General features: G+C 47.3%; 1 protein-coding gene across 5 annotated transcripts in view; it reads left to right on the forward strand.

Moving 5' to 3' along the window:
• The first annotated feature begins 18 nt into the window (after window positions 1-18).
• Window positions 19-27,974, forward strand: part of NF2 (NF2, moesin-ezrin-radixin like (MERLIN) tumor suppressor) — a 64,893-nt gene continuing 36,937 nt past the window's right edge. For 4 of the 5 annotated variants that reach the window (XM_020907134.2, XM_020907133.2, XM_020907132.2 and 1 more), the window contains exons 1-4: window positions 20-625; window positions 20,570-20,695; window positions 22,620-22,742; window positions 24,991-25,074. In XM_020907134.2, the coding sequence (XP_020762793.1) occupies window positions 512-625; window positions 20,570-20,695; window positions 22,620-22,742; window positions 24,991-25,074 (447 nt within the window). In that variant the 5' untranslated portion in view covers window positions 20-511. Of the gene's footprint in view, window positions 626-20,569; window positions 20,696-22,619; window positions 22,743-24,990; window positions 25,075-27,974 lie in introns of all 5 variants that reach the window. The other variant, XM_020907135.2, reaches the window with a different exon arrangement.

Here is a 27,974-nt window from a genome sequence, read left to right on the forward strand (position 1 = left end):
CGTGTGTAGTGATCTTGGGGGCCCGAGGGCGGGGCGGGGAGCAGGCCGGCGGCTGCGGGGAGGGGACGCTTCCCGCGGGCGCGCGGAGCGAGGACGGTGACAGCCACGCGCGCACGTGCGCGCCCGGCTGCAGCGCGGCCCTGAGACCTCCGTCGGCCGCTGAGAGGCGCGCGGGCTCTAGGCAGCCGCCGTCTAGGGGCCCCGTCCGCGGGCGTTCCCAGCGTCCCCGGCCCGAGTCCCGGAGAGCCGGGCCGTGCCCGCCCCGTCGGTCCCCGATCGCGATCCTTGCCCGGGGCCGTCAGGGTCCGCCCCCGGGACTCCCCTTTCCGTTCCTGGGCAGGGTCCTCGCGGCCCATGCTGGCCGCTGGGGGCCCGCGCCGCCCAGACATCTCCCGGGCCGGCCGGCCGGCCACCATGGTGGCCCTGAGGCCTGTGCGCCTCCTCCAGGGAGGCTAAAAGGTCCCGAGCGCAGGCCTCGGGGCGCGAGGGTCCTGCGCCTGAGCCCCGCGCCATGGCCGGGGCCATCGCTTCCCGAATGAGCTTCAGCTCGCTCAAGAGGAAGCAGCCTAAGACATTCACCGTGCGGATCGTCACCATGGACGCGGAGATGGAGTTCAATTGCGAGGTAACTGGCCGGCAGCCCCGACGGGCTGAGGCGAAGGGCAGCCCTTTGGGATCCGGCCGTGGTTTGGGTCCGGCACCGACCCGGGCGCCCTTGCAGGGGTGACAGTCAAGGTGGAAGCTTTGGGATTCTGTTTATATCATCTCTGGGAAAATATAGAGTCAGCCAGATCCGGAAGGGGCCATCTAGGCCCAAATCCTCACGTTAGAGATAATTACTGCTTTTTTTCAATGGGGCTTTCGGGTTTGGAAGCACTTCCTGAAGGTTTTCATTCATTGCTACTGCATAAGTCTGAAAGCATCCGTGGTAGCGAATTCTAGTTCTCAGTGTCACGCTTAAGCTCCGGCTCTTTAGAGTTTCAACTTTATAAGGTGATATAATAAACCATAGGTGTTAAAAGTTGCATCTCATTGGGAAAGTCTATATTGTTTCCCTTTTTCACAGCCTAACTTTTCTAGAGAAAATTCTTTGAGGAAAGTGATGGTATCTTAAACTTTCCATACAGTTTCTGTCCTGTAACAGGTATCATTTATTGAATACTTAAGTGTCTGACATTCATTCACTTAATTCTCCAAACAACTCAGTTTAACCCCTCTGGAAATTGTCCTAAGGGCAAGCAAGCATCAAGTGAAAAAACATCTACTCAAGAAAATCTATGAAAATTCAGTAAGAAAGGCAAGAGTTTGTGGTATTTGTTTTTGTTTTGGCCTGGAGGCATGCCTTATCTTAGTTCCCCAACTGGGAGTCCACGCCCCCTGCAGTGAAAGAGCAGAGTCTTAACCACTGGACCACAGGGAAAGTCCCAGGAGTTTGTGGTATTAATATTTGAACCAAGACCACTGCCACCCTCCTGCTCTCAGGTCTGGACGGCTGCAACCCAGGACACTGGGCTCCCTCCACTCCCTAGCTCCCAGTCCGACAGCTTTTTTCCCAGAGGAGCATTACTTTAGGGCTTCTCCTGCCCAAGGCTGCTTGATACTGAGGCTCAGTCCTGTGTACTCTGGGTGTTGCTCACTGAGAATAGTGGATTCCCAGTGGTTCTGTCCCCATGGGTAGTACCAACCAAGAGAGACAAACTGAGATGACTTCAAACTGACCCCTGCAGAACTTCTATCAAGAGCTCAGAGATTTTGCCAGGAGGGAGAAGCAGGCTTTAAAACCCTTAGCTTCTGATCTCTTCCCAAAAGCATTGACTTCATTTGCAGTAGAGACTGGAGAATTTGTCTAAGGGTGCTCTCTAGAACTGTGAATGTTTTGGTGAAAGGCAATTGGAAGGAGATTTGTGGATTTAATGAAGATACCACTGTAGGCAGCTAGTTTGCAGGAGAGTAAGACAGCTGGGAAGAGCTCTCTTGGTCAGAAAAAATGTCACACACTGATCTCAGAAATGGTTCTATCAGAAGAGCCACCTTTTGATTGGATTACTTTGTAGAACAAGTTATGCTCTAGGGTATTGTTGGAAATAATAGAGCAGTATATCACAGTTGTGGAGTGTAACAGTTGGGTGCTTCCCTGGTGGCTCAGAATCTGCTTGTAGTGAGGGAGACCTGGATTTGATCCTGGCATTGGGAAGATATCCTGGAGAAGGGAATGGCTACCCAGTCCAGTATTCTTGCCTGGAGAATCCCATGGACAGAGGACCCTGGCTGTCCTAGGGGTCATAAAGAGTGGGACATGACTGAGCCACTAACACTTTCACTTTCAACAGTTGGGTGTGATCAGGGAAAGAGAGGAAACGTGTCCTACTAAGATCATTGTCATCTTGGGTGACTTTGGGCAAACCCAAAGATACGGCTCCCTGAGGAGCAACAGCATAGGCTTTAACACCATGAGAAGGAAATAGATTTCATTAGAACAGTCCAGGCTGTTACTCAACAGCAAGCAAATAACAACATGCCCAGGGTGAGGGTGGAGAACCACTCCCTAGAGGTGCTATAAATATGTTCACAGAACTAAAGGAAAACATGATTAAAGGTATAATGATATTTTTGCATCAACTAGAGAATATTAATAGATTGTTGTTGTTTAGTGGCTAATTCGTGACTGACTCTTTTTGCGACCCCATGCCAGGCTCCTCTGTCCATGGCATTTCTCAGGCGAGAGTACTGGAGTGGGTTGCCATTTCCTTCTCCAGGGAATCTTCCCAGGCCAGGGATCAAACCCAGGTCTCCTGCATTGGCAGGCAGATTCTTTACCACTGAGCCACCAGGGAAGCCCAATAAAGGAGATAGGAATTATGAAAAGAGCCAAATTAAAATCCTGGAGTTGGGAAATACAGTGACTGAAATAAATTCATTAGAGGGGCTTAAAGTACATTCCAACTGGCAGAGGAAATAATTAGTATACTTGAAGATTGATTGATGGAGATTATGGAAGCTGAAGAGTAAAGAGAAAAAGAATGAAGAAAAATGTACTGAGCCTCAGAGAAACGTGAGGATCATTCAGTGCATCAACATATATGTAATGCAACTACCAGAAGGAGATGAGTGAGAAAAAATATTCCCCACAAATTGGCTGAAACTTCCTAAATTAATTGAAAAAGAATAACCAGTATATTCAAGAATCTCAGTGACCTCCAAGGAGGACAAATACAGAGATTCACAGACACGTCATGGTAAAAATGCTGAAGGTCAGACAAGGAGAAGATCCTGAAAGCAGCAAGAGAAAAACGACTTGGCACTTTTAAGGGAACCCCAGTAAGATTAACAGCTAACTTCTCAGCAGAAGCTATGGAGGCCAGAGGCAGTGGTGTGTTTCAAGTGCTCAAAGAAAAAAGCTTGTAAACTAAGAATTCTATATCCAACATAGCTGGCTATAAATGAAATGGACCTTTCAAAAATAAAGTTAAAATAAAGACTTTTCCAGATAAACAAAACCAGAATTTGTTGTTTTGAGACCCACCTTACAAGAAATATTAAAGGAAGTTCTTCAGGCTGAAAGCAAGTAATTGAAGATAGCAAGTAATAAAAGATAGTAATTCAAATCCAAATGAAAGACATCAAGGAGCACCCGTAAAGGTAATTAAAGAATTGTAAAAGACAGTATAAATAGATTTTTCTCCTTTCTACTTTTAAGTGACATAAGATGCAATTGTATAAAGTAATTTTGTATATAATATACAATGCTATTTCTATATAATGTACTGTTGGACCTATAACAGAAATGCATGACACAACAAAGATCCCATGTGCTGCAAATAAGACCCAATGTAGCCAAATAAATTAATTAATTGAAAAATAAAAGTAAAAATGATATGGAAATTCTGCATTTAAAAAATTAAATGTAATTCTGTAGTCTGCAATGAACAATCTGAAAATGAAATTAAGAAATGCTATTTATAATAGCATCAAAAAGTATTAAATAGGGACTTCCCTGGTGGTCCAGTGGCTAAGACATCATGCTCCCAGTGTAGGGGGCCCAGGTTCGATCCATCGTCAGGGAACTAGATCCCACATGCCACAACAAAGACTGGGTACAGCCAAATAAATACATAAAAATATATTTTAAAGTATAAAATATTTAGGAATAAATATAACAAAAGAAGTGTAAAACTGATAGTCTGGGACTTCCCTGGTGGTCCAGTGGTTAAGACTTCCAGCTTCCACTGCAGGGGACACAGATTTGATTCCTGGTTGGGGAACTAAGATCCTGCGTGCCATGCTGAGCAGCGTGGTGGGGGAAGGGGGAAAAAAAGCAGCCTTTCTTGAGACGAAAAATAATGGGTATGGCTTTTTTTCCAATGAAATTTTCTTGATGGACATTGAGATTTTAGTTTCATATAATTTTAACAAGTGAGGAAATGTTATTACATTTGTTTTTAATCACTTAAAAATGTAAAACTCGTTCTTAGCTCTCAGACTGCACAGAAACAGTCAGTGGGTTGGACTTGTCATGTGAGCTATAGTTTACTGATCCCTGATTGAAGTTACTGTTTGGTACCTGTTATGAGAGCCTGACCCACAGGGACAGAAATTTTTAGTGACATTCCTTCAGTCATAATTTTGCAGTGAAAAGCTGTTAGTTTTTCTTCTTTAAACAGACCCCAGGCCCAAAGAGGATGGACAATACTAGTGGTAATCTCGGGGTTTCTCAACCTTGGCACTGTTGGCCTTTTGGCTGGAGCGTTCTTTGTGGTGGGGCCTGTGCCGTGCCCTGCGTGGCGTATAGATAGCATCTCTGGCTTCTGCCCCCCAGAAGACAGTAGCATACCTGCCTTGCCCGAGTTATGACAACAAAAAACGTCTTCAGGAATGTCCTGGTGGTCCAGTGGATGAGAATCCGCCTTCCAGTGCAGGGGACACAGGTTCGATCCCTGGCCCTGGAACTAAGATCCCGCGTGGCACCGGGTAACTAAGCCCGAGCACCAAAATTACTGGGCCTGTGAGCCCTGGAACCCATGCTGTACAAGAGAAGCCATGCCAATGAGAAGCCTGCAGAGTTTCAGCCACTGGACCACCGGGGAAGTCCTGAGAATTATGCATTTTTCACAAACTGTCAAGTGATGCCAATGCTGCTGGTCCAATGTGTTAGTCGCTCAGTCGTGTCTGACTCTTTGTGACCACATGGACTATAGCCCACCAGGCTCCTCTGTCCATGGAATTCTTCAGACAAGAATACTGGAGTGAGTTGCTTTTTCCTCCTCCAGGGGATCTTCCCGACCCCGGGATCAAACCTGGGCTCCCACATTGCAGGCAGATTCTTTACTGCCTGAGCCACCAGGGAAGCCACACTAAACGAACGAAGCAGTGGTAGAAAGTGCACGGACTTTGAGACAAGACACACACCCACTTGCATTCCAGCTAAACTACTTACAGCTTGGATAAGATACTCGGACAATCCAGACCTCAGTTTGCACATCAGTACAATGGAACTAATATTACTGACCCTGCGAGATTATTATAAGAACCCATGGAATGCTTAGTGCTGGGCAGGAAGGACAGGACTCTAGTCATCCTGAAACACGAGGCTTGGGTCCCTGTGGGCACTGACTGCCGTGACTCCCAATGCAGGGGGCCCAGGGTTCTATCCCTTTTCAGGGAACTAGATCATAACTTGCCACAACTAAGAGTTTACAGGCTGCAGCTAAAGATCCTGTGTGCTGCAAGGAAGACCCAGTGCAGCCAGAAACATTTCTTTTAAATGCTTTAAAAAAAAAAAAAAAAACACAATATTCTGTTGAAAGTAACAGTAGTTTGATTTATGGTGATGTCGAGAACTCACAAGTGTCTAGTCTTACTCTCCTACTCTATTTTTATGCTAATGCAAGGAGCCTGTAGATGCATTTTGAAACAAAGGAGAGATGGTACTTGAGTTCTTGGCCTCACTGAGGTCAGATGTAGGTGGCTTTCTAAGAAGGACTCAATGTCACAACCAGTTGGTAGTTAACATGTGAATCGAGATGCCTTATGCTAATCAGTTCAGACTTTTTTGCTGCAGAGATGGGGGCAAAAATCTCTTTCTTGCACCACTTGCTGCATTCACAATTGGCTTGATGCTTTGAAGAATTTTTCCACTTGAAAGACTTGATATTTATCATTTTGAGAAAGTGGGTGCTGATTGTAGTTTGCCAGAAGGCTAAATGGTTCTGTTATTTCTTATCTAGACTGGAATTTTACTCTAATAATTCAATCTATCAGTTAGAAGAGTCAAATATGAAAAATTTCTCGAAATTGAGTTGTGAGAGAGCCTAATACCATCATCTTATATCGAAAACAAAGCCTGCTTATCCTGTTGGTTGGCTTCCCAAACGTTTTCACATACCCATGTGGAATTACAATTGAGTTAGATACCAACATTACAGATCATCCCAGCATACAAGTGGACATACATCTAACAGGTAGAACTTTCAAAACGGGAAAACCGAAAGAACAACTCTGGTGATTCCAGTGATGTTAAATCCTAGACACCCCAAGATTGAGGCCAGTGATTGTCTTCCAGGAGGGAGTCCAAACTGGCGTCTGGCTTCTCTGCGGAGCTCTTCTGTGACCTTGGGTACATCTCTCTCTCTCTCTCTCTCTCTCTTTTTTTTCCTCCTAGGCTTCAGTTCTTCAGCTGTAAAACAGGGAGGAACTCGATTTCCAAGGCCCTCAGCTGCACATCCTATTTTAGGTGATGTGGGCAGAAGAAGCTCATCACACAACTCTCTGTTTCATATTTCCTTCTTAGGTAGGAAGTCATGTCAGGATTTGAGCATGCAGGTATGAGAAAAATCTGCTAGAGGGCCAGATAGATACTGCTCAGGGAAAAGAGCCAGCATCCTGGTAGAAGTGGCAAATTGGCTCGGGTGGAAGGAAGCCCTGCCACTGCCCCTGACTCCCTGAGTGATTGGATTTACCTCTCTAAACCTCGGTTGTAAGATGAGAATAATAGTATTTTTTTTATAGGATTGTTTTAAGGCATGAATAAGGTAGACCTTCATAGGCACTTAGCCCAGGCACTGACCGTAGTAAGTACTTGGTAAACATTAGCTTCTTCAGCTTTTTTTACTTTAACTTTCATACATATATATATTTTTTATTTTATGTATTTTTGGCTGTGCTGGGTCGTCATGGCAGCTCTGCCTTTTCTCCAGTTGTGAGCAGGGGCTGCTCTCTCGTTGCGATGCACAGGCTTTTCGTTGAGGTGACTTCTCTCATTGCAGAGATGGGCTCTAGGTGCTTGGGCTTCAGTAGTCGCAGCTCTAGAGCGCAGGCTCAGTAGTAGTGCATGGACTTAAGTTGCTCTGAGGCATGTGGGGTCTTCCCGGATCAAGGATCAAACCCTTGTCTCCTGCATCGGCTGGCGGATTCTTTATCACCGAGCCACCAGGGAAGCCCAGACATTAGCGTTTTCTGTTATCTCGAGTCAGGAGTGTGGGAATAAAGAGGAAAGGTCTCATGCTAGAGGCACTGTGAATTTTCTCCTTGAGTCATCTTCATTTTCTCTGAATCTTCTTCAGGTTATCCATGCCTTGGTAATTGTAGACCTTCTAGACTCTACAGTAAGTAAATATAGTGAACCCTGTGCCATATACTTAAGGATCTTTTTTTGTAATGTGCTCTATGATTGGTTTCTATTTAGATTGATGTCCGCGATGACAGTAGGACTCTTTTCTGCCATGCTTAATTATCCTCCATTCCTTTGTTCCCTATGTGTCATCTTGGAATTTTTCTCTTTTGTTTTTCTTCAGTTATTCATGCTAGTTTTGCGTTCTTATCCAAGAACATTTTTGGTACTTGTTTATTCCTAATTTCATAAGTTAAAGTATTTGCTGTCTTAAAAACCCAGAATTGAGTTTTCTCCGAGCTGCTAATCATTTTTTAGCCAGCTGGTGACGAGGCTTCTCTGGTTTGTAACAGGATGATGTGTTCCATCCTCCTGTCTGTGCTTTGTCTGATTTAGAATGAGTTCACATGTTTTAGTACATTTTTAGCAAGCAAAAATTTATTACCAATTTAGTGCTGACTGCAGGGGAAAAGAACCTTTTAATCAGATCTTCAGTCACCTGTGCCGCGTTGAGGCGCTTAGGAATCTAGTTCAGGAATCCTTGGGCCCCACTAGGTGGAGTCAGAGCACATCATTTCCAAAGAAATGGGGCCTTTTTCCTCTTCCCGAATCTCCCTACTGTTTTTTTCTGCTGCTTTGCCAAATTTGAACCTTGCTTGGAAAATACACAACTTTCCGTTAGTGAGTTACATTACTTTTGATTTTCCCATCCACCTTGCCAGCTTCAGTCTCCTGGTTTTAGTAGTTTTGATAATTTGTTGTTGTTCTGTTCAGTCGCTAAGGCATGTCCGACTCTTTGCTACCCCATGGACTGCAGCACGCCAGTTTCCCTGTCCTCCACTATCTCTCGGAGTTTGCTCAAACTCATGTCCGTTGAGTCAGTGATGGCATCCAACCATCTCATCCTCTGTCCCCTTCTCATCCTGCCCTCAATCTTTCCCAGCATCAGGGTCTTTTCCAGTGAGTCAGTTCTTCCCATCAGGTGGCCAAAGTATTGGAGCTTCAGCTTCAGCATCAGTCCTTCCAATGACTATTCAGGGTTGATTCTTTAGGATTGACTGGTTTGATCCCCTTGCTGTCCAAGAGACTCTCCAGAGTCTTCTCCAGAACCACAGTTAGAAATCTGACTTTCAAGTAAAACTTAAAACTGAACCCTGGAATCGTTACTGAACTTATCTGAACTGATCTGTGGTTTTAAGGTCACCAGTCGTGTTCCTGTCTAGTATCCTGCTCCTATTGCTCTGTGACTAAAGCGTCTCAGATAAGTTTACAAAGACTTCAGCCTACAGTAGTTCTCCACCTGCAGACTTTTTTTTAACCAGTCCTACTCGCACCGATGCCTCCCACCCTTGTTAAAATCAGTGTCATTCTCCTCGATGACTGTGCGTGCGTGCTGAGTCGCTTCTTTGCAACCCCATGGACGGTAGCCCTCCTCTGTCCATAGACTTCTCCAGGCAAGAAGACTGGAGTGGGGTGCCATTTCCTCCTCCAGGATTAATGACTGTGAACCCTAATCAAGAGATCAAGCCAGAAACAGAACATCTAAATGTTCTTTCCAGGCTAGGGTCTGGGTTCTACATAAGGTGGTTTGCATAAACACATAATGCTTTAGCTCTCTTGTGCTGATAGCTTTTTTCTTCTTTCTTTTTTTTTTTTTTTTTAAGAAGCGCAATTTTAAATATAAACTACAATTTTCGCAGAGACCAGGGTATGAGTTGAGTAATGCTTGGTCATGGGCGATGTTTCAGAGTCTGTTATCTTACTTCATGTTTAGGCATTTGAAATTGAGCTTTGTGCCACTGGCATTGAATTTACTCTTGTTTCCTATTCATAGCTCTCCATAGAGTTCTTATTCTCGGTTGTTCGAAGCATTTGTAATCATTGATAATTGCTGAATATCAACAGCAACCTTGGTGCTAAAAAGCTTCTATTTTTCATTAGCATGATAATCACAGTTTTTGTTACACTAGCGAGTTCATTATTATAAGACAACCCCTGATTATTAGGAGTAATGAACATGATCGAAATGATAGAACCTAAGTAAGGGAAAAGAATGTAGCAAGAGCACTGAAATTAACTGTTAAGTGTCATTGACATCCCTGAAAATGATTTTAAGATACAGAATGGAATGTTAAAGGATTAAAAGAAATCTGTTATAGTAGCGAAAGAAGTACGCCATGGTTTACACAAAACTGTCTGAATCTTGTAGACTCGGGGGGGGGGGGGGGGGGGGGGTGTTAATCCTGAAAGCCCACTTGACGATTGTGGAAGCCGAGACCCAGAGAGGTTAAGTGACTTTCCCAGCACAGCAGGTTTGGGTGTTTTATAGTTGTTTGACAAGGCTGTGATTGCCCTCATGTTGTGAGCTAAATTCCAAAGACAGAGACTGTCTTCTTCGCTTTGGGAGGACTGTACTGTTTTTATAGTATATAAACTACTGATTCTTTTTGCTTTGTCATCTGTCAGCCGGCTTTCAAAGCTTCAAGCCCTCTTTTTTCATCGCATCGTAAAAATCTAAGCCTTGCCTGGGGGCCATGAGAGATTGACAGATGGAGAAACCAAGGCCCAGTTGAGCCAAGTGGCTCACCCACGGTTGTGGGTGGTTGAGGGCAGAGTTTTGGTTTGTTTTTGTTTTAAATATCTTGGCTGGGCCACACAACGTGTGGGATCCTAGTTCCCCAACCAGGGATCGAACCTGCACCCCCTGCATTGACAGCTCATAGTCTTAACCACTGGACCGCTAGGAAGTCTCCCAGAAGGGGCGGTTTAGGACTTGGCTTCCCCCTCTGGGCTCACGGCTGCTGCCAGAACCTGTCTCCACTAAAGCAGGAGACATGCCAGAAGCGGCAAACTTCAGGGCTGCTGTCCCCGCAATCCGCATACCCCCCAAAAAACCATAATTCATTTTGTCTTGAAAGACTTCTTCTAGTTTAAAACATTTCCATAGCTCCCTAAGGTGCTGTGATCTGTTTCCTACTGGTCTCTTGTTCTGAGGAAATTTTTCTTGGTTGGCTCTTTGAGATTTAGATTTTCTTGGCAAGGTATTTTTAGAGAGAGATCAGTACATGTCACCAAAGGCAGGCGGAGAGGTATATACCTTCAGGCCCAATTATGCAATTAGAATTTTAATAAGGAGCATCATAAATTCTTGCTTCGTTGCAGTCATTACCTAGAAGGTTGTTCTGCTCAGAAGCCTGATCCAGGTGTTATCATCATTATATCAACATCATCAGCCAACCACTAGTGTTTGTGAAGTGGCCACAAATTGATTATGCAGTACTTGCTTGGGTCCCAGGAGACAGAGAGAGAGAGAGAGAGAGAGAGAGAGAGAGAGTGTTAGCTCTTGCCTTCAAGGAGTTTATGATCTGCAGAACTACAGGAAAGACAGGAATCTTGGGGAAAGACAGATAACCCAGTTTTTCCATGTATGTAAAGTGCATATTGGATTTCCCAAGCGGCTCAGTGGTAAAGAATCCACCTGCAATGTAGGAGACACAGGTTCCATCCCTGATCCAGGAAGATACCCTCGAGAAGGAAATGGCAACCCATCCCAGTATTCTTTTTTTTTTTTCTCATACCATGGATAGAGGAGCATGGCAGGTTACAGTCCACGCAATCTCAAAAGAGTCAGATACACTTCACAACTAAAACAACAAAAGTGCATATTAACTCACGTGTCTGGTGTTATATGCTGAGCAAGGAGACTGATGAGATAAGGAAGGGACCTAAGAAAGGTCTGACTGTGGGAAAATGGAAGCATATCGTTGTGCTGAGCTGGGAGGACACGGGCTGCCTTATAACAAGGCAGGGCAGTTGGTTGGAGGAGGGAGGAGGTAATCGGTGGACGGCCTCGAAACCAATAATTTAGATAGATTGGGCATATTAACAGCAATGATCGGAGGGCGGGGACAGGAAGATTACTTGCTGTGGTTGATTATGGCAGAAACTGACAGGGCAAGAGTGCAGCTGAAATGTTTGTTTTGTATAAGGGTGGTTTCAGGTTTTCGTAATTTTGTGCAGATCAAGATAAGAGATTTGGCGGTCGTGATTGGTATGGAGCAGAGATACGATTCTTTTTTGGCTAAAATCCTGTTTCCCCCTTTCCCTCAAAAATTATGACTGAGTAGGAGTGGTGTGTCCTAGCCAACTCATTGGAAAAGACCCTGCTGCTTGGAAAGATGGAATGCAAAAGGAGAAGGGGACAGCAGAGGATGAGATGGTTAGATAGCATCACCAACTCAATGGACATGAATTTCAGCAAACTCTGGGAGATAGTGGAGGACAAAGGAATTTGGCATGTTATAGTCCATGGGTTTGCAAAGAGTCAGACACGACTCAGTGACTGAACAACAAGTGGAAAATATCATGGTTGAGGATGCATTTAATTAACCCAGCCTAGGGAATCATGGCTTAGCCTAGCCTAGCTTTGTTGTTGTTGTTTAGTCACTAAGTCACGTCTGACTCTTCTGTGACCCCGTGGACTGTAGCCCGCCAGGCTCCTCTGTCCATGGGATTTCCCAGGCAAGAATACTGGAGAGGGTTGCCATTTCTTCCTCCAGGGGATCTTCCTGACCCTGGGACTGAACCCAGGTCTCTTGAGTCTCCTGCATTGGCAGGTGGGTTTTTTTTTTTTTTTTTTTTGCAGGTGGATTCTTTACCACTGAGCCACCAGAGAAGCCCAGCTTAGATCTGCTCAAAACACATTAGCCTACAGTTGGGCAAAATAATCTCTTTAAAAATAAAGTATTTTTTGAGACATCACAAAAAAAAGGGGGAGTGATGTGTCCTCACCATGATAGGGAACACAGACATAAGACACAAGCATGGTGGGTTTTTTGTTTTGTTTTGTTTTGCCAGACCATATGTATGGTATGTGGGGTCTTGATTCCCTGACCAGGGATTAAACCTATGCTCCCTGCATTGGGAGCATGGAGTCTTAACCACTGGACCACCAGGGAAGTCTGCAAACCAGAATAGATTTTAATGGGACTCATTATTCCCTAGTGTGCAGCAGAATCATCTTTATAACTCTTTCCAGGGTGTACATCTGCTCAACAGAGGTGTTGGACCTTTTTTTATTTTAATATTTATGTATTTGGTGATGCTGGGTCCTAGTTGCTCCATGTGAGTTCTTGGTTGCAGCTTGTGGGATCTAGTTCCCTGACCAGGGATCAAACCCAAGCCCTCTGCATTGGGAGCTCAGAATTTAACCACTAGACCAGCAGGGAAGTCCCTGGCATCTGTTGGTTTGTTTTTTCCAAAACAGACAAATAAAAGTCGTACTTAGGTTTGGATCTGGTATGGAAACGTCTTGACTTGTCAGCTGTTCTCTGAACCGGTCCTTGTGGGGCAGCCGTGGCTGCGGAGGTCAGCTAGGGGTGAGCGCTGAGAGCGGCCTCAGCGCTCTGGCTCTGAGTTCCCGGAGCCGTGGCGAGCATGCGGCACCGTCCTGAGCCCCGGGACGTGCCCTTCCTCTGTTGCGCTGTCTGTAAAGGATCCGACCTTTCGACAGATTTTACGGCAAATGCTGGGGCAGCTTGTGAGCTAATTAGAAGCCCTGATAAGTGAATGCCAGGTCCCTTGGTTCTGTCGTCTTCTGTGGAGCAGACAGCCAGTCCAGTAGCCTCCCTTGGGTGGCTGATAACCCTGTCCCCTGACACCTATGAAACGGAGTGTCACCTCTCTGCTGGCTTCTCCAGGCTTGAGTCTCTTCTGTAAAGCTGAAGTGTCTTCTGATTCTCAGGCATCTCACCCACGGCAGTCAAACTTGGTCCTGCTTCTTCAAGCTAGTTTGCCCTGTTCTGTTTGTGGCCTCTTCCTGTGTCGTGTCTGGCTTTCCACGCACCCTGCGCGGCTGTCTCCAGCAAGCACAAGGGGTTAAAGAGAGCAGTGGGAGAAATACAACTCCGTGTCTGCCAAAGCCCAAAAAGCAAGTGGTTATTTTAGGACTGTGAGTCTAAACCTGGCCTGTTGTAAGAAGAGGTCGTGGATTTTTACTAACGTTTCCTCAGTTAATAGACCCCCATCAGCCCCATACATGATTGGTGCCAGTTGCTTCCAACAGCAGGAAAAGCACTGCATTCCCGCCACGTCCTCCGCCCCGGAGCCATAAGTGCTTAGCGCTATTTCCTTAAACCATTCGAGGTTGATAAATGACAAGCACTTCACTCTGGGTAAAGCTCATAAATTCAGCCCCTACCAAAAATAACAAGCTGACAGCACTTAGTCCTGTTTATAAAGTTCATACACATCCATCTCTGATGGAGGTGCAGGGTGGATCTGGGAAATAGCACCGTAGCCCGTTAAAATAATGCGAGAGTGCGGCCAGGACACAGCACTTCGCACCGGGCGCCCCGACTCCCCGCCAACTGCCCTGCGCGCCCGGGCATCTGAAGGAGGAGGCTGGAGTCCAGAGCCATGCTCCTTCCCACAAACGGCCTTTCCCGCTCCCTCCACTCGCTCTTCTTTCTGCGAGTGAGCTCCTGCCTCCTCTTCCCTGGGCTGAGGGGCGGCGGTGGGACACGTCCCTTCTGGAGGAATCCATCCGCCAGCGCAAGGCGCTGTTCTCTTTCTGGCAGTCTGCTTGGGAAAGATGGCAAACCCTCCAAAAAAATTTAAAAAAGGGCCCGTAAGTGCAAAGCCTGAATGACATGTTCTAGCAGGTGTCAGAAGAGGAAATGTTTTAATAAAAAAAAATAAGGGACTTCCCTGTTGGTCCAGTGGCTAAGCCTTCACACTCCCAAGGCAAGGGGCCCGGGTTTGATCCCTGGTCGGAGAACTAGATCCTACATGCCACAATAAAGAGTTTGCATGAAAGAAAAAAAAAAGTTTGCATGCTGCAGCCAAATAAATATTAAAATATTAGTAAACAAGAAACTCATCCCACTGGTCGTGGCTCCTTAGAGACCTGGCAGGTCTTGTTGGGGGCAGGCCTGTCGGCTGGGAAACTGACCGAAGGACCCAGGGCCCGGTGGGCTGAGGAGGACGTGAGTTTGCCGAGGAGGCCGTGAGCCGTCACAGGGCTGCAGCCGCGCTCTCGGTAGGGCCCTGAACGTTCAGTGCTGCAGACAGGAGAGCCACACTGCCTCTCAGACACCAAAACGCAGAGAACGTTCCTTCCCTTTGCAACAGCTTGGACCCGAGCCGCAGACATGCTGTTCCCTCCGGCTGGCACGACCCGCTCCCCCCATTCCCGTATCAGAGGACCAACTACCACCTGGCTTTGGAGACCCAACTCAGACCCAGCATCTCCCCTGAAAGCCGCTCTCTCCCCACCAGACCCCCAGGCCTGAGCTATGTCCCCCCAGTCCTCTGTTCTATGAGCATTTGCCAGGTTGCCCTTTCCTCCTCTGTTCACCTGTTCTCCCCGTCAGCCATGAGCAGGGACAGCGTCTTGTCCCGGCAGGGACAGCGTCTTGTCCCGGATCCCTCATTCATCCCTAGGGCCGAGCGCAGTGACGAGGACGTAGTGGGTGCTCAATAAATGTTTGTCAAGTGAGTGATGGCGTGGTTAGCGCGGTGAGAATTGATGGTGCCCTTCCTGATCCGCCATCCATCACCCGTGGAGTGGAACACGACCGGGAGGCTTTAAACGAAGCCACTTTCGAATGTAGGGAGGAGAGGCGGGGTTAGAATGAGTAATCACCCCCTTTTATTGAGTATTTATTGCGGCGCCTTCTCAGGCTTTTAAAATGTATCAGTGCACTTAATCCTGAGATCGATCTGCTAAGACAGGTTCTGTTCATTATCCCCATTGCAGAGCGCAAGGAAGTCCAATAACTTGCCGAAGGTCACACAGTGGTAGCGGGGAGATTCAGACGAGGTTAGATAGCCATGGTTTCTCTCTGCCTTGGAGGCTGGTTCCTGGAAAGACTTAAGCTCGAATCTCCAGGGGCATCCATCTTATGGAATGGTTTAATTTCTCTCCTGTGCATGAAGAATGGGTATGAGTCATGTTCCATTGCATGGAGAAAGCAGGAAACAGCCCCTCGGATAACTTTCTGTACTTCACGAGACAGGCAGGGTTAGGTGACAAAGAACTGGTTTGTTTATTTATTAAAGTCTTCATCGAATTTGTGACAATATTACTTACGTTACAATACCATGTTCCAATTTTTTGGCCTTGAGCCATGTGGGATCTTACCTCCCCAACTAGGGGTCAAGCCCACACCCTCTGCACTGGAAGGGGGAAGTCCCTGAAGAATTGGTTTTAGACGGTAGTTGAAAGTATGGCATCGCAAGTGTTCCCCAGCCACGTGAACAACAGTACTGCCATTTCCTGCAAGGACCGTCTAAGCTGTTTGGCCTCTAGACCTTCGCATACGCTCTTCCCCCTGCCTGTCACACACTTCCCTGCTCATTCCTCCTTCCCCAAGTCCGGTCCTCACTTGGCTTCCCTTTTCCACCTGCTCAGATGCAGTTTCCCAGCCCTCCCAGGTAGAGGGTCCCTTCCGGCCCCGATGTCCCTGTGAGTGCCGTGGCGCTGACAGCCACACTGGGAGCTGACCTGTGTGGGGGGCGAGAGGAGTGATCACCTGTTCTTGACAGGTTTCCACCCCGGGCCCGTTCTCTGAGAGTGGAGACTGTCTTCTGTTCCCCGTTAACCTCTACCTCATCTGGTGCTTGGACACAACGTGTGTTCTCTCAATGTTTGTTGAAGGAGTGGATGAACAGGAGTTCATTTTGGTTTACACTTTTGACCCTCAAGGTTTTTTTGGCCATGCCATAGGGCGTGTGGGATCTTAGTTCCCCAGTCAGGGATTGAACCCATGTCCACTGCCTTAGGAGCATGGCGTCTTAACCACCAGGGAAGTCCAGAGTGAAGGGCTTTTCCTTTTTTTTTTTTTTGCAACCACGGGTTTTTTAAGTGGTCAGGTGTGTTCTGTCACACAGCCATCATTTGCCATGTCTTGTGTGTACACACTCGGCGGGCGCCACGGGGAGTGGAGAGATGACCTGCGTCCTCCTGTTCCGAGGCGCCCACCGGCGCTGTCGACTGGCGACGGAACTAGAGGCAGGTGTGGTCACGTGCTGGCGAGTCCAAGGACGCCCCATCACAACCCAAGACCTCCTTTCTGCAGGCTGTCCTGAGAACCGCCAGGAGCAACTGTGAGCAACGGTTCTTGTCTGTGAAGAAGTAGAAACCCACATTAGGGGACTGAGCGGGCCGCCCGCCAGCCTTTGGGGGAAGGCATGTTGAAAGGTGCAACCTCATGTAGGTAACAGCACGCTGGAGGTTAGCTGTAACCCAAGAGAGACTCTTGATGACTTAAGAATAGAACACTTTATTTTATAAATAGAGCGGAGACTTAAAATCGGATGTATTTAGGACGCCTCTACCTGGTTTCCTTGGGCACCTTAGTTGAGCTTTACTTTGTCTAGAACTTAATTACTCATCTGCTCCTCCCATCTTCCAGCCTTCCTTTCCTGGAGCCACCTGATGCTCAAACCCAGAAATTCAGGTGTTCCTCTCAACGCTTCTCCAGTTCTCAGCCTTCCTCTCCTTCCCACCTGCCTTCCTCTGGGTGGGAGTTGTCCTCTCTTCTGGCTTTCTTGATTCCAGTCTCCTCTGGGCTTCCCTGCTGGCTCAGACTGTAAAGACTGCCGGCAATGCAGGAAACCGAGGTTCGATCCCCGGGTCGGGAAGATCCCCCGCAGAAGGGAATGGCCATCCACTCCAATATTCTTGCCTGGAGAATCCCATGGACAGAGGAGCCAGATGGGCTATACTCTATGGGGTCTGAAAAGAGTCAGACACGACTGAGAGACTCACACGTCCCCCAACCCATTCTCCATCATATTGTCAGCACGCATTCTAGATTACAGGGCCGACCCCATTATCCGTCTGCCTGAGGGTCTTTGGCTGGTCCCCTCCACACCCCGCCAAGTTCAGGCTGTCTTGTCTCACCTCTGCCAGATGACCTGCATTTCTTTGTAGAGATCAGGACATTTGTTTGTTCTGAGACGTATCTCCTTTCCTCCTTTAACTAATTCTCCTCTGTTCTTTAAAGCTTTTCCCCACCTGTGTCCTTGCTTGAGTCTCTGGTGGGGAACAGGCCTCCAGCATTTTCACATGTCTAATGTTGTTTGACACATAGAATGTGCTCTGTGATGCCTGCTGAAAGATCAGCTGAGAGGACAGGGGGTTCGCTGGTGGCCTAGTTAGGTTAGTATTCTGAGCTTTCGCTGCCATGGCCTAGGTTCGATCCCAGGTCCAGGAGCTGAGAACCCGCGAGCTGCGTGATGTAGCCAGAAAAAAAAGATAAGAGGAAGCAGAGACTTTAATTCACCTTGAGCTGTAAAGGAATAATATTGGGCCCTTGCAAGAACAGGTTTTATTTTAAGGTGGGAGAAGAGTGTTAAAACCCCAGTCACTTACTGGAAAAGATGGCTGGGGAGTGCTGGTAGAGAGCAAGCCAGAAGGGAAGCCCGCAGAGCAGGAAAATAGGCGATTGGGGGCGGGGGTGGGGGTGGTCTGCCTGCCTTAGACCATTAAGAAAACGGCCCGTGTCTGCTGCAGCAGGCTGCCAAGGAAGGTCTCCTTATTTATACAAGAAGGGGACAGGTCTGCAGTAGGTAATTAATGACTCAGACTCGTTTCCAATTTGACATCCTGCAGTTCTTAGAGTCGAAGTTGAAAATCCAAGACAGGCATTCTGAGTTGGTGTGAGAACTGCGCCCCCCGCCCCCACCCGCACACACACACACACACACACTTCATTGCAAGCCCCATGGGAACAAAGACATTGTCTCTGCCTTCAACAGAGATAGTTTTGCATTTCGGAAACAAAGAGGTAGAAAGGAATACAGGAAAACTGCCTTGATAGGAGGTTGTGTTTGAGAATTTAAGCTCCCAAATCAGGAAATCCAGTCAGCATAATCTCGGGAGTTAGGATGCACCGCACACCCCCCAGCAGACAGCCCCTGCCTGCCAGAGCCTGCCCGGCAGCGGCCGTGAGTTATGGCGGATGGGGAACCTTTACCTTGATCTTCTGGGCCGCTGGGTGTTTCACTTCTCCAAGTTAATGTCTGCTCTTAAGCGTTACATTATCTGGTAGCAAAGTAGTCATTTATAATTTATATACTATGTGCCAGCTTAAAATAGAGACAAGAGGATCATCGGCATTCTGAAGCTCCTTGTTTTCCAAAATAACATTTCTTCGGTGAAGTCTGCCGGTAGGAATTAAAAAAACCTGCCGTGAATTAAAAAGCCCTTTGTCCAGCAGTCAGGCTGGGACACAGATGTGCCAACAAGCATTACTAGTAAAGACCTCCACCTCTGGGGTGGTGCAGGGGCCCCACTGAAGTCCCAGAGAGGGGACGGGGGCAGAGCTGGAGGGACATTTGGAGAAACGGCCCCGTGAAGGACAAAAGCCAACCCGCATCTCCCATCCCTTATCTGCTGAGTGTTTATGTATCTGGCTCCCTCAGGTCATCGTTGCGGCAAAGCGGGATCTTTTGTTGTGGCGACCGGGCTCGGTTGCTCTGTGGCACGTGGGATCTTAGTTCCCGGACCAGGGCTTGAACCCACATCGCCTGCCTTTCAAGGTGGATTCTCAACCACGGGACCACCAGGAAAGTCCGTGTGCTGCAGCCTTTGGTGTCCTTCTGTGTAGGCTGCTCCTTTGCTGTATTGATGTTGATGGCACAGACCAGGATGGGCTTCCCCGTTGAGTGCTTTGTAGGGGACCCGCTGTCCGCTCACATACATTAAAAATAGAAAAGTCCTGCTTGAAAAGCCCTCTGTAGAGTCAGGTCTTAGCAGAAATGAATCGAATCTTAGAGGTCTCGCTTGTTTGTTTTTTTTCCTTCTTTTATAAGAAGTCTCTGAACCCAAAATTTTCCCCAGTGGTTTTTCATCATACATCTGGAATGTGCCGGGACCTTGGGTGGAGATTTCTCTCATCAGGGGAGGAGAACAGACGCACCTCTGAAGTCGGGTGGCCTTGCTCTTCCGATGTTTGGTGACCTCGTAGTATCTGAATCCACCATCTGTGACCGTGGTCTCCGTGATGTGGCTCACGCTCATCCGTGTACCCGGGTGTCCATTCGAGTGTCCTCCTGATACTTGGGGGCCGCTGGGGTCAGGGCGAGGGGATACTAAGGCGTAATATGGGAACATCCTGGGTGATATAACTGGAGAGCCACAAGGTGGCAACATTTACTAAGCTGCTGGGCATTTTCTTCCCCTATTATGATATTGAACCTGCTTTTCCAGCCCTAAGATTGAAGAGCAGAGAAAAAGGGTTTAGCAGCCATTGCTTCAGGTCCTTCTGAAAGGAGCACTGTGGAATCAGCACACTGCAGTGTATTCCTGTCTGTTTGTCCCCTGGGTTTCCCGTGAAATTGCTGTGTGACCATAGCTGGGACCCCCTGCCCTCTGGCCTCCGTTACACACCGTTATGGGGGTAGACCATGACTTTGCTGGCTGGTCTCTGATGGTGCCTTTTCCCCTTGATTTGTGACTTTGATTATAACTTCCTCCCCTATATTGCTTTTAAAAATATCTAGTAAAACTTGTCTTTACATTTTAAAAAGCTAGCCTTCTATCGAAGGGCAGAGTCGTGATTAAAAAGAAGATCGACAGTAAAATCTCGAGGAAATGGATGTCCCTGGGAGCTCACCCCGGGTTAACTGGAGAAGCTCGACTCTCCTAAATGCGGATGCTATTTACCAGCCTTCCAAAATTAGCAGCTTTGGGGATATTAAGATCTGAAAGGAACTGTCCAAGGGAGGCATTGTGTATGCTTTGCAGCGATTAAGCCATTAAGCTCTAATTGGTATTTTCCCACTCATGGTTTTGTGTGGGAAGCCGCACAATTATTTAGGAATTCTGTGCTCATCAGCCATCTCAGCGTCGTCCCCACCTTTCGGAACCTGAGAACCGGGAGGAAAGGGTTTTTCCTGTAAGTGGACTGCAACTCAGGCTCAGCCGGCTTCCCCTGTTGATTTCTTCCCTTGCAGATGAAGTGGAAGGGGAAGGACCTGTTTGACTTGGTATGCCGGACCCTGGGGCTTCGCGAAACCTGGTTCTTTGGTCTGCAGTACACAATCAAGGACACGGTGGCCTGGCTCAAGATGGACAAGAAGGTGGGCCTGGACCCCGACGACCCTAGTGGGGCTAGCGTGGGCTCCGAATTTCCCAAGTGTGTGTCTAGCTTGTTGCTCATCACGGAACATTACAGGGGCACAGTAGAGAGAGGGGCGGGTCGCAGAGGAAGTCACGTGGGATGTGGGTCTGGGGAGGCCGCCCCTCTGCTCCCCAGGCCCGAAGAATCCCCCAGGACTGACCTGCAACCATTCCTGGCTGCGTCTTCGTTTGTCATCGCATGTCACCTGATTGCTCCAGGCTTTATGCCGTTCAGTAGACTGAACCAGGAGTCAGGCTTTGTGAATAAAAATTACCATTGTGTTATCTTTTTTTTTTTTCCGCCCACAATTTATGTCTTTGAAAGATTTTCTCAGGGCTCATGTGCTTTAGGGAATTTTTTTCGAGTCTTTTTGAGAAACACCATGGCCCAACTCAATTTACTCATTACCGTGATCTAAGGAATAAAGAGTGCCCTGGTCCCCACGGTGAAGGAAGAATGTCTCTTTTGTTCTCGTGTTTCCTGGGGCCTCTGAGGCCTGGTGGAGGAGTCTGGGCTCCCAGCAGTTCTAACGTGGCTCAGAAATGGATGTTGCCTCGGGGAACTGCCCTCTGCGTGGGTTCTTATATGTGCACAGAGACACTGTCACCTCCTTACCTGCCTACCTAACCGCAGAGGTGCTGAGAGCAGGGCCATACGCATTTGTCAGTAACTCCTAAAAGACCCCCGAATCTCAGAGTGAGTCAGCGTCCAATTCTTAGCACAGACTACCCCCTGCAAGTGCTTACCCCATCCTATCTACTGCTTGGCATGATAAACATTGCACGCCTTGTGTCTTTCACCACTTTGACGCTGAACCCCAGCGTTCAAATTGTGTTTACATATGTAAATCCGGATCTTCACATTGGGATGGCTGCCGGTTATAAATTTCACGTGGAAATTCCCAACGATCATGAACGTCCCCGATCAGGTTTATTTTTAATTTCTCAGGTGCCGAGGCCAGGAATTTGGGCAGGAACCTGGAGGGTTACCCACCAAAGACAGCAGAACCATCGGTATCATTTTATGGCTCTCGGCAAAGTAAATTTGCAGTCGTATCTGAGTGTCGGCCAAATGGATATTAGACTGGGGGGCCTCAGGAGCCATGGAGCCTGCTGCTCAAAAGAAATAAATTATGACACATGTTAATGGAGCCTTGTAGCCTGTCACATGGCATGTTTATGTCCTGAGATGAAATTCATTCTAGAGAGCAGATGGCTCAAGCTTTCCAGTGGGTGGATGAAATTGTTAGAAGATTAAAGACCCTGTGGTTTACTGGCTGTGCTCAAGTAGTTCGTGGGGGCCTCTCTAGAGGTTCCTTGAAACATAGGGTTGCCCCGATGGGGCATGTTTCACCTCTTGCTGCTCAGTTAATGATGAAATGATTCGACAGAGATGTAGTTCGTCATCTCTAAGCTTCATTCCACCGTGGACTTCAATGCTGGAGGTAGGCAGCAAGACCAAACAGTAGAGGGAGATTCCACGAGTTGAGAACATTAAAAAAACTTTAATTTTAATTTAATTTAATTTTAATTTCGGCCTGTCGTAAAAGATAGTGCCCAAGACCCTCGGGTTATAAATTTCTAGTTGTTAGCTGTCTCTGCGGCCTTGAAAACATTGGTGCCTTAATAGTCTTAGCTCCACTCACCACTTGGGGGAATCGATTCATTTGGTTCAGAGACGCCATGTGAGTGAACATCACCTTCTGTTATAGGTGGCTCTGTGAATGCCTCAAACTGTAGAATCACAACCCTTGGGGGATGTGACGACGGATCTAGAAGGGAGAAGAATATTTGTACACTCCCTGCAGAAGGCGCTTTGGTGGTGGCCCTGGGCGGGAGAGGGGCCAACCCGGCTTGCTTTCCTTTAACTCCGCGACCCCACAGGTGCTGGATCATGACGTCTCAAAGGAAGAGCCGGTCACCTTTCACTTCCTGGCCAAATTTTATCCCGAGAATGCCGAGGAAGAGCTGGTTCAGGAGATCACGCAGCACTTATTCTTCCTGCAGGTACCCCTTTCCGATGCTACGCCCCCGATCCTAAAAGTAACCCCCACCCAGAGGCGTGGCCACAGACGCAGTCTGGACCGACCCCTCCATGTTTGCCACACATGCCTGCACGTCCTGAAAACTCTTTCTCCTTCTGGAAAGCCAGCCCCTCTGGTTCTGCAATGAAAAAACAAGCTTCAGGACAGAGCTCTGCTTGAGCAATGAGCATTGGTGTCAGATGAAACTGCAGAAGTGTGATAGCAAAAGAACCCATGCCGGTGGCAGCTCCCTCACTAGATCCATCTCTTTGGAGAGGGATCCTGTTTTCTTTCCCACTAACTTAAAAGTACTAGGTAGTTGCCCCGGAAGTCTGAACAGAGTCTTGCAAAGATTAGTTCTTCCAAAAGTTCAAATTTCGCTCTCGTGAAGGTGAGACTTCAGCACTCCACTGACACTTGGGATTCATCAGGCTTCAAGCCACTCTTTGTCTAGGGTTGTCTTATTTTCCACTTACTCCCCCTTTAGACTGTGAGCCTCTTTAAGGCAAGGCTCACTGAGTGCATGGTGGCCATCCCATAATTGTTGCACCGAATTGAAGAAATCGGGAGATCCATAGTTAGAGGTTCAGAGACAGCTAGAGTTGACCCTCTTGGGGGGCAGCCAGGGGGTTGGAGTGAGGGTGAGAACGCTGTCAGTTTTGTTCGTGTTCCTACTGCTTGGTCAGAGCACTTCCCCAGTTTCAGGGTTAGTTTTTTTGTTTGTTTTTTGCTGTATCTTAAGGTATTTGGCATCTTAGTTCCCCAACCAGGGATCGAACCCATACCCCCTGCAGTGGAAGCTCAGAGTCTTAACTGCTAGACCACCAGGGAAGTCCCTCTTGGTTGGTGCCGAACGCTGGAAGATCAGTGACAGAAAAAACCCTGCAGGGGCATTCGATATGTGATTTCCCAGAAGCAGGCGTGTAGGTTATCACCTAGGCCTCCTGTAGAACTTCCCAGGTGGCTCAGTGGTAAAGAATCTGCCTGCCAATGGAGGAGATGCTGGTTCCATTTCTGGTTGTGGGAAGATCCCATTGAGAAGGAAATGCAACCCACTCCAGTATTCTTACCTGGGAAATCCCACGGACAGAGGAGCCTGGCGGGCTACAGTCCATGGGGTCGCAAAGAGTCAGACGTAATTTAGCAACTGAACAACAAAACAACAAAGTTTACCCTCCCCCAAAAAAAGTGTATATATATATGCATATGTATATATATTCCCTCTACAACATTCTCATGTCAAAAGGAAGCCCTTTCAGCTTTTCTGTAGTGTGGCTTAAAAACCCAAGGGTTAGAGAGTTGCCCTGCTTTAAATGAAGCCACACAATGACCTTCTGGGCCCCAGAATGTCCCGGCCTTATAGAGATGGCTTTCTTGGAAGCATGCCTACTCCCCACTCGACTTTGGCTCAATTTCCCCTCCCACTGAAATGCTGGAGCGCTCTCATGGCTGAGCAAGGCAAAATTTACTACTTTTATGAATCTGGTGATGTTGACGTCTGTGAAGGAGAGTTGGCTTTCCTGTTGTGTTTATTTCAGCCTGCCCCCACTTGAGGATGTCCTGCCTCTCTGTCTGGAACATCCCCCCGCCCCACCAGGCTAAGAAATTAAATGTCATGAGATATGTTAATTCAACATTATGGCTTAAGAATTATATTTCCTGGACCTCATGTAGACTTAAAGGTTTAATCGATCAAGCTTTTATTGCTTCCTTTTTCCTTAGAGCAGGCATATTGAAAGCGATGGTTTTCTCCCTGCAGTCATAACTCAGTGGCCTCGCCGACTCTGGGCTCGTGTTAAGACTTCAAAAAGCAGAGTCCATTTGGTCTGGTTGCGCGTGTGCTCAGTAGGGGCCGAGGCTGCAGTCCTGGCCTGTTCCTGACACCCCCTCAAGTTCACAGCTCTCCTCCGCCACAGCCCAGGCGTCCTCTGTCTTAACAGTCACAAAGATTGTTTTCTTCTTCAGCATTTGATCATGAACAGAAGAGATAAGATGTGGAATTTTTTTTTTTTTTTAATGCCTAGCCATCTTACCAGTAACTTCTCAGGGCTGAACTCTCAACCTGTCAGCAGCATGAAAAAAATTTAAAAAATCATACCCTTTGTCAGAAAATTATTAGCAGGCAAGTGTGGCAGGGCTCGTTAGAACACCCTGCAGCATCGGCTGCAAGCCGCCCTCAACGGCTCCCCTCCGCACGCACATTGTCACGTCTCCCCTGTCGCCCCTTGCAGGTTAAGAAGCAGATCTTGGATGAAAAGATCTACTGCCCTCCTGAGGCATCTGTGCTCCTGGCTTCTTATGCCGTCCAGGCCAAGGTAGGCTCAGAGAAGACACAGGCATTCTTTCTGAGTGTTAATGCATGTCACTGGATCATGCCAGACTTCCACTTCTCTGGATTTTCTGGGCTTCAGAGAGACTTTCCCCGGAAAGCGGGATGCTCTGGGATGTGCGGGCTTGGGGACCACTCTCACTGTCCCACTTCTGTACCATCTTGTGAGAGTGTGTGTGTGTGTGTGTGTGTGTGTACCAATGATGAGTGTACAGCTTGATGAATTTTCTGTGTAATCCTGTTTGCACATGTGGTTAATTATATTCGCTGCACCAAGCTCTCTTTTCATTAACCAGGAAAAATGAGTTTATCGTCTTCAATTTTGGCCAGACGTGGCCTTGAGGTGAGAAAGGCCCAGGTCCTCACTGCAAACTCATCTTCTGAGGACCAGTGGCCCTGTGTGTCGGGACCACACCCTAGAGAATGTTCTGTTTGATGCATCCCGATGGGCGAGCTGGCTCTACTTATGGTGGGCACTGCAGGCCTCAGGCCCGCTGAGCCCAGCTGAGCTGTCTGGTGACCTGAGAGTCTTTTCACAGAGATTGGCTGCAGTTTGGGAATGGTGGGGCAGGGAGCAGTGTTCCTATCTGCTCTGTTTTTATAAGATGAACCATAGGGTCTACCCAGGATGCTTCATGTTCCTCAGGTTTCCTGCTTCAGTCACATGCCACTTGCTCCTTTTTTTTTTTAGGTTGTTAACGTACCTTGGAGTATAGCTCATTAACAATGTTGTGATCGTTTCAGGTGAATACCTGAAATGCAAAGGGACTCAGGCATACATACACATGTGTCCATTCTCCCCCAAACTCCCGTCCATCGAGGCTGCCTGTTGACATTTAGAGTTCCTTGCTGTGCACACCGGGACATTATTGGTTATCCAGTTAAAATACAGCAGTGTGTACATGTGCATCCCAAACTCCCTAACTGTCCCCTTCCCCCATCATTTCCCCTCTACATGCCTTTTGCCCTTGGTCCCTTCGCTACCCCCTTTCACCGCAGCATGGGAAGATGACCTCAGAACTGGGTCACTTTCGTTAGCTTTGTGATTTTGCATAATCTTTTCGGTCATCATTTTTCTTTTTTCATTAGAGGTCTCCATAAAGCCATTTCTCTGAAACGTTCCCGAAATTAATAAGACCCTCAACTTCTTAGCCCACTTTTTAAGGGGAGCTTAAGATAATTTCAGATCAAAGCCAGGAAGGAAAAAAACTGGCCCACCGTTTGGAGGAGAAAAGGGTCTGTACATGCTTGTCACACCAACAGGAGCATCAGGGTCACTGGATGACTTGTCTAATATTTACTGGGTGTTTGCCGGCCCGAGAGGAGGCTGTTGACTCTGTCACGGATACTGACACGAAGCGAGCATCTCTGCCCTCACCGGTTTGTGCAAGGTCGTTCGGGCAACCTTGGGTAAAGCTCAGGGGTGGAACGCACGGCCTTGGGATTGCATCTTGTGCCTTGCCTATCCTGCTGCCCTGACAAATGAGTAATTGAGAAAACAGAAAATGGGCCTGGATTCAACCAAAACATATGCTTCCTTTTCTGCTTTGATTAAGAATATTAATAACAGGGGGAAAATGTGTCCTTTCAATCAGTAGCGCCCTGACAGTGATGAAGCAGTTGTTGTCACTTTCATTAAATCCGAGCACTTCCTGGCCCAGAACCCAGCTCTTCTCCCGCCCGCCTTCTCCCCGGCCGCGAGGCGGCCCAGGCTCCCAAGGATACCACCTCCCTCTGAAGGACTTCAGTTCTCAAAGGCCACGCTGCCTTTGCACAAATTGGGGTGGGGGGGCCCAAATTCAAAGGCCACCTGTGGAAAAAAAAAATAACTTTTTCAGGGAACCAGCAGATGTTTGCTTAAACAGATTTCAGTGTAGGAAAGCCCTCCTGATTTGGATCCTAATTTAGAGATGAAAGTGATGCACAGACAGCATATGTGGTTCATATGGAGAAGCATGTTCTAGCTGTTTTTCCCGGTGTAAATTGTCACAGTCATACAAACAAAGGTGATCTATGGCTTCAAGTCTGCATTTGGGAAGCTAAGGATTATTGGACCATGCTCCCAGTTTCTAGGACAGCTATTGATATGAATAGGGTGCCTCTGGTTGTAATGTTGATCTGATCTTACACATCTGTAGCGTTTTACTGTTTTACATAGTGTTATAACATGAATATTTCTTGAGATTCCTCAGAGGAGTCTTTTCCAGAAGCTAAGGATCAGGAAAGGTTAATAATTTGTCTCATAATACTTGATGTTAATTCTGTTTTAATTGGAATTTATAGTCCACTATTTTTTTGAGGTTTTTTTTTTTTAATGTGTGTACCATTTTTAAAGTCTTTATTGGATTTGTTACAATACTGCTTCTGTTGTTTATGTTCTGTTTTTGTTTCTTTTTTTTTGCCCAAGAGGCATGTGGTATCTTAGCTCACCAACCAGGGATCAAACCTGTGCCCCCTGCATTGGAAGGCAAAGTTTTAACCAGTGGTCCACCAAGGAAGTCCCCCTATAGCCCACTTCCTGATGGACAGGATTTGAAGGAAAAGGGAGCTAGAGGATGGAGCCGGGATGAGAACCCTAGAGTCTGATTGCCTCACTTAGCTTTTGCTCATACCATGAGAGGGATCTCTGGGTACCACACTGGTACCACCCCTTTCACTAAATCCCAGGTTCATTTATATGGTCACACCCCTCCAAACTTTTCAATAAATTGTACCTGATCCTTCCATTATATTCCATTTCTTCTCTTCCACAACCTTTCTGAGACAGACAGGAACTGTAGAAGTGTGGTGGGGAAAGTGAATTTGAGTGCATTAACACATGGGATGTAATTACGCACTAATGTATTCATTACAGTGTATCAGCTCTTCAGCTGATATAGACACAGT

Source organism: Odocoileus virginianus, chromosome 12, assembly GCF_023699985.2.
Source record: "Odocoileus virginianus isolate 20LAN1187 ecotype Illinois chromosome 12, Ovbor_1.2, whole genome shotgun sequence".
NCBI classification, from domain to species: Eukaryota; Metazoa; Chordata; class Mammalia; order Artiodactyla; family Cervidae; genus Odocoileus; species Odocoileus virginianus.